Source organism: Monodon monoceros, unplaced genomic scaffold (assembly GCF_005190385.1).
Source record: "Monodon monoceros isolate NGI ecotype Baffin Bay Population unplaced genomic scaffold, NGI_Narwhal_1 Super_Scaffold_1, whole genome shotgun sequence".
NCBI lineage: Eukaryota > Metazoa > Chordata > Mammalia > Artiodactyla > Monodontidae > Monodon > Monodon monoceros.
This window is the reverse complement of record NW_021703765.1, coordinates 85,716,847-85,722,846: the sequence shown is the minus strand read 5'-3', so window position 1 is coordinate 85,722,846 and position 6,000 is coordinate 85,716,847. Positions and strand designations below refer to the sequence as shown.

The window sequence follows — 6,000 nt, the reverse complement described above, 5'->3', positions numbered from 1 at the left end:
ACCAGCGCCGTCCCCCGGCCCCGCTCCACAGCCGAGGAGAAAGGCCATCAGTGCCGTCCCCCGGCCCCGCTCCACAGCTGAGGAGAAAGGTCCCGATGGATCCCAGACACAGCTCTGATTTCCAGAGAAGCCTCATCTGGGAAGTAGGGTCCAGTATGAGGGTATGAAAGTGCTCCTGGCTTACGAGACATGATTCCAGGAACTCAGGCAGGACTACCATCTTCCTCTCCAGAGCATCAGAACCACCAAGAGCCCGGGGTCCCTGGGACACGTCACCTCCCTGGATCTGGGGGCAGCCCCAGGGGCCTGGCACACCCGCCAGGGTCTGGTGAGGCGCACGGTGCATCCTCACGGACGCAGGACGTGGACGTCCCTGCAGGGCCGCCTGGACACTCACTCACGCCTGCTCACCCAGCGCAGCCCCGACAGCACAGCACCGCCCCCCGTAACCCCACGGCGCCCCTGAGGCAGGCGCTGTGATGACCCCACCCTGCACAGGAGGAAGCTGAGGTCCAGGGACGTTCGGGGACCCGAGTCCACGCCTGCGCCCTGCCTTGCTGCCCGCGTCCTCCCCCGAGACCTCCTGGACCAGGAGACACGAAATGCCCCAGACAGGTGACAGCGCCTGTAAGAGGCTCGTTCCCGTCTGGAACCCAGAGCCTGGAGAAAAGAGCCTCCCGTCTGAGGACGCGGCACTTAACATGGAAACACACGGTGAGTCTGGTGGTCCCTCTGCAAAGGGGCAGCTCCAACCCAGGCTCCCTGAGAGGGTGGGGATTCTGCAAGAGGAAGCTTGTGCTTTCCACCATTTTCGTGCAGAAGGTTAAGTGGGTGAGGACCTTCAGATCCCCGGTCCTTCCCAGACACTCAGGGAGCTTCGGGACCTTTGCTGGGGCTGCCTCGCTCTCGGGCACATGAGTGGGTGAGAGGCTGACGTCACAAACAGACCGTGGAGCTGAGACGCACCGTGGGCGGCCCAGCATCTGTGCTCCCAGATGGAAAGACACGGAACAAGTGCCACTGAGATGTGTCTGAGGAGAAGCTTCTTCTTTTAATTAGTGCCTTGGCTTCGGATACACGCAGGCTTGCAAGGAATGGGCCAGAACAATGGATGTTTAATCGTTCTTACTTCAGTATGGACTCAGAGAGCGCTTTCCTTAAGTGCTTCATCTTCAGGAAATTGTTGTCCTAAAGTAGAAAAGGCCAGGTTCCTCCCGGTTTAGCAGCTCAGCTGAGAAATTATCTCAGGCTGAAGCCGGAACAATGTTGAACTCCCTCCCTCTCCTCTTAAAATCTCTCCGTGGCACTGTCACTCAGTGGTTCTTCAGCTTGGCTGAGGAGAGGGGCAGCTCCCTAAAGACAGATGACCTAAAGCCTTTTTCTCTTTGGGAGGAAAGGAATTCAAATTTCTGGAAGGTGAACACCTGACCTGGTTGCACAGTCCCAACCCAGCCTCTTCCTGATTCAACTAGGGACCCACCAGCTGCAGTTTCAAAATAGCGGCACGAGGTCTGGCACATACACAGTCCCGTCTGCTGCTGCCCCAGCGATGAGAACGCCCCCTTGCGGGTGCACATCAGACTACACTTATTCACACAGTCACGTATTCACTCGGCTGTAATTTAACGGGACTTCTTATGTACGAGGCACTTGCTGACCACCCCAAGAAAGGGTCAGCACAAGACAGGGCTCCACAGGCGACCAGGCTGTGTGTCCAGGACAGCCACATGGATGAAAAGCTCCCATCAGAGACTCATCCGGGCCACCCAGTGCAGGAGGCACTCTGACCCCCTCGATGCTAGTTCCAAGGTGGGACGAAGCCCAGAGCACCGCCAGGGGTGTTTCTCACTCTATCAGGCCTTTTTTACTGCCAGGGCTGGAGGATACCAGCCTTGGACAGACCCCTCCCCGAGAAGAACACAGCAAGACAAGGAGCCATGGGGACCCTCACCGTGCCCCTCCCCAGGGGAGTCCTGCCCACACAGGGATCACCCCTTCACTTACTTCTTACTTGTTCCGTAACTGTCCATGGCAAAGACTATTGAAATGATACAGATCAGAAGAGGAAAACCTGCAGAAGGTGAGAGCAGGAAATTTTATTAGCTTTGCTCCGGTCTCCTCTGACACGTTCATTCATTTATTCATTTATACCTGACGTGTACAAAGAAATGTGCGCTAAGTGTTGAGGACACAGAACAGCCCCTAGGCTCCAGGAATTTAGAGTCTAAACAAAGAGATAACTAACACGCGCACACACACACACACACACACACACACACATATGCATTTTAGGGCAGATCTGTTATGAATCTGATTCTGTATCTGAAAACAACGCCCTTCCGGCTGCTGGAAAAGCAGCATATGCCCAGGCCTCTGTCCGATCAACTCCCTGAGCACAGCACCTCCCTCTGCTCCCCTGCAGGGAAGGGAGGGGGGAGAAGAGACAGCAAAGGGTCCCTTTCCACCCACTGACCCTCCCCTCCAGAGGGTGGTCAGGAGAAAGGGCTCCTGACCAGGACACTGCATTTTGCAGATTGCTAGGATAAAAGGGGGCAGGGGAAGATACATTAGCACAGGCGGCTCCTGTGCCCCTCTGGCCGAGCCTGCCCAGCCTGTGGGAGATCTGCTCCAGGACCCAGAGGGAAGCCTGCTCCCGGCTCCAGGCCTGGGCGCCTCAAGGCCTCAGCCCTCCTGTGACCTCTGGTGGCTTGGTCAGCTCCACACCGGCCCTCTGAGGATCAGTGTTAAACGATCTCCTTGAAAAGGAGTCTCTGGAGAGTGGTCCTGTCTCTGAAACACTTTGTCTTGATGTCAAAATAGTCTGACCACATCACAGGACATCTGGACAAGACAGTCGCCGGGCCCTCAAAGGAGACCAGCGAGCAGCCTCTGGGGAGAGGTGGACAGGCCAGGGGACAGGAGGGGACGCACCTCTCACTGCTGACCCGCCGTCACACTCGGGTTTTCTACCCGCGTGCACGACCTCATGGAAGCCAGAGCGTTTCTCGGTGTCGGAGCCTCTGGCTGTGGCCTCCTGCCCTGATGGACTCAGAGTCACAGGAGACAAGGGGGACGCCGAGGATCTGGCCCGTACCTGCCGCCCACTCACTTGGGGCCTCGGTTTCCTCAGACGTTGCAGGGAACCCCGCTGCCTGGCTCTCTTGGGAGGATCACATGGGCCCTGAGATGGTGAGGGGCCCTGGGGACATCGGGCACCAAGACTCCCCCCCGTCCCATCTTCCCAAGGAAGCTCAAGCCTTGGGGTGTGGGAGGAGTGGGCACTGTGTGAGCTCTGGGTCCACAGGACAGCCCAGCAGGTGCACACGGGACCCTGCAGAGTCCCCAGGGCCCCGTCCGGGGGTGTTGTGGAAGGTGCAGTAAGAACCTGAGGTGCCTGGAAGGACGGATTTTCAAACTCAGTGGTTGAGGCTTCACTTTGAGTCAACACCACATCCCCCTCCCCGGATCGTGGCCACGGTGGGGGCCCAAGTCAGGGGCTGGCATTTCTTTGCTGCCCAAAGTTAAACAGAGGAGGTGAAGATTCTTTTTCTGCCTGCATAACTGACACATTTCTCTTACGATCCCCAAAGCAACACTGACACTCAGAGGACAGGCCACAGGGCAGTGACTGGAAGGGTCTGAGAAGAAGGTGGGCCCTACCCTCTGCTTTCTCTGAAACGTGCTGCAGGAGCCGCAGCACCGCATTCTATTCCCAGGATCCCCCAGAAGAGCTGTGCAGCCTCAGGGAACCAGCTGAGCCTCTCTGGGCCGCCACGTTCTCACTCTGGAAACGGAGATGACAGCACGTCCCATCAGGCTGTGGTGAGGATCACACACGCTGTGGCCATGGAAGTGATGAAGGATGCGCTGATGTATGAAGCCCGTCTCTGTATAATGATCTCCACTCTTATTAACTAGCTCTGATGCCTCTTCCACTGTTGCTATCGTCTGAAATTCACACCCCATAACCCATGCAGACACTTGACCTGCTTCCGCAGGTTGGGGGTCCTCTGGTCCTGTCCTATGGACGTTGACTTTGTGGCGCTCAAGAAGTGCTCTCTTTGGAATGTGGTGACCTTTCAGAGGGACCACACTGGCGCTTCCCTGGCTGCTGCCCCTAAGATCCAGGGAAGGAGGGAGGGGCGATGTGAGGGGCAGCCATAAGGAGCATTGCTGTGAAATATTAACCCAGAGAGGAGGGATAATATGAAACCCAACCCAGGGGCACGGATGCCTCAACAGAAAAGGGGCAGAGAGATGACAACGCTGGGAGACAAGTGGCCCGGCCTCCAGTAGAAGTCACCGTGCCACATTCCAGATGCCTCGTTCTGGGCACGCAGCGGCTGGCACTTCTGCACCCTGGGGCTGTTGAGCTGTCGGCTCCTTCTGAGCAGTGAGCTGTGAACAGAATTGACCCATGCCTCTCTCGGCTAAGTATTGATTTCCCGTACCCAGGTCGTCTTCTCTCTCACAGCATCCAGCAGTGGCTCCAGGCAGCAACTTCTCCATCACCCCGGGCTCCTGAGGGACTGTCCCGAGCACAGCCCCTCCCACTGCCACCGGCCCGCTGAGGACACGCAGCGTATTCAGGAGATAAATGCTACTGTTTCCAACCCACGTGAGTTGGAGGCTGCTTGTTATAGCAGCATAACCTAGCCTGCCCTGACTGCTGCACGTCCCAGGGTCTTGGCACTGTGTCACCTCCCTGGGACGCCAGCGCCACTTCAGAGAAAGGCGGGTTCCAGAATGAACTCTGATGACGTTTTCACCCTCAGATGAGTGGGCGCTCACAAAAGAAATGAAGTCGTAACAGAGAAAAATAAAGCAAGCTGCATTTCTTTCGCTTCTGAGTTTATGATTATTTCTTTCACTTCTGAGTTTGTGGTCAGAGATTCACGTCTGCTGTTTGTGGTCAGAGATTCATGTCTACTGCACCGACGTGTAAAGGCTCAACTGTTTTCTCACACACCTGCTCTCCCCGTTCCCACATGGACCCCTTGAGGACAGAGATTACATTACACTCACCTTTCAAGTTCAAGCATAGGACCTAACATACAGCTAAACTGCAGGTATGTTGTTAAATCTGACACCTCCAATCCCAACTCAGCCAAAAACACAGTCCTTGAGTTTCAAAAAATGATACCGTTTGAAGGTCAGGGTAAGAGCACGGTGAAAATCTCCAGGGAAGTGGCCTCTCTCTGGGGGACCCTCCCTGCAGGGTGACCGCCCCCCGCCCCCCGGGCCCTGGGTCAGCCTCCAGCTCCCTCTTAATTCATAACTGCAGGTAGAGAGAGGCCAGCCGCCTGCAGACTGTCTGTACTTAGGCCCACAGCCAAGTCGAACCCAATGAGAAGGAAGGACGCAGTTCAGAGCCGTGGAAATCAGTTAAGGGGACGCTCACGTGGAGACAGAGCCCTGCTGGAACCCAGCCCGGCGCTCCATTTGCAGGGAGCGTCTGACAGAGGCTGTACACTCAGACACCCACAGGGGAGGTGCTGGTATCAGAAACCATACAGTCGCAGCCAATGCTGTCAAGTAGGAACGGAAGCTCAGGGTTCCCAGATCACCTCACCCTTCAAAACAACTCTATAATTTTATGCAAAATCTCTCCATTTTTAAGTACTGGCAAATCATTCATTTTTTTTCTCCAACACTGTGCAGACGAAAGAGGAGATCCTTCAGGGCTGGATTGGATTATGACCCACACCTCCATCTTGAACCAACATACCCGACTCCTGTCACAGCAGAGACCAACTCCACACCTTTCATTCATTTCAACCGTCCCTGCTGTGGCTACGGGGTGTGTACGTGTGTGTGCGCGCTCATATCTCTAAATTATTTGACCGTTCCCGTAAAGAAACCAGCCGTTACAGGTGGTTGGTCACTTGTCCTGTAAACCTTTTACTCCATGAAGTCAGAAGCTGGAGGCAGGAGCGACCCTCCTCTGTCAAGGAGTCACGGCAGGACGGAAGGAGACGATCATGCCTGAGTTGGGCTCAC

General features: G+C 55.9%; 1 protein-coding gene across 6 annotated transcripts in view; it reads right to left on the bottom strand.

Moving 5' to 3' along the window:
• ADGRD1 (adhesion G protein-coupled receptor D1) overlaps positions 1-6,000 on the bottom strand; it is a 139,187-nt gene that overhangs the window by 18,864 nt on the left and 114,323 nt on the right. For 5 of the 6 annotated variants that reach the window (XR_003795350.1, XM_029234414.1, XM_029234430.1 and 2 more), the window contains one exon: positions 2,005-2,071. Coding sequence is in view for 5 of the 6 variants with exons in the window: in XM_029234414.1 (XP_029090247.1) it covers positions 2,005-2,071 (67 nt within the window). In the remaining variant the exon portion in view is untranslated. Of the gene's footprint in view, positions 1-1,099; positions 1,189-2,004; positions 2,072-6,000 lie in introns of those variants that run through there. The other variant, XM_029234448.1, reaches the window with a different exon arrangement.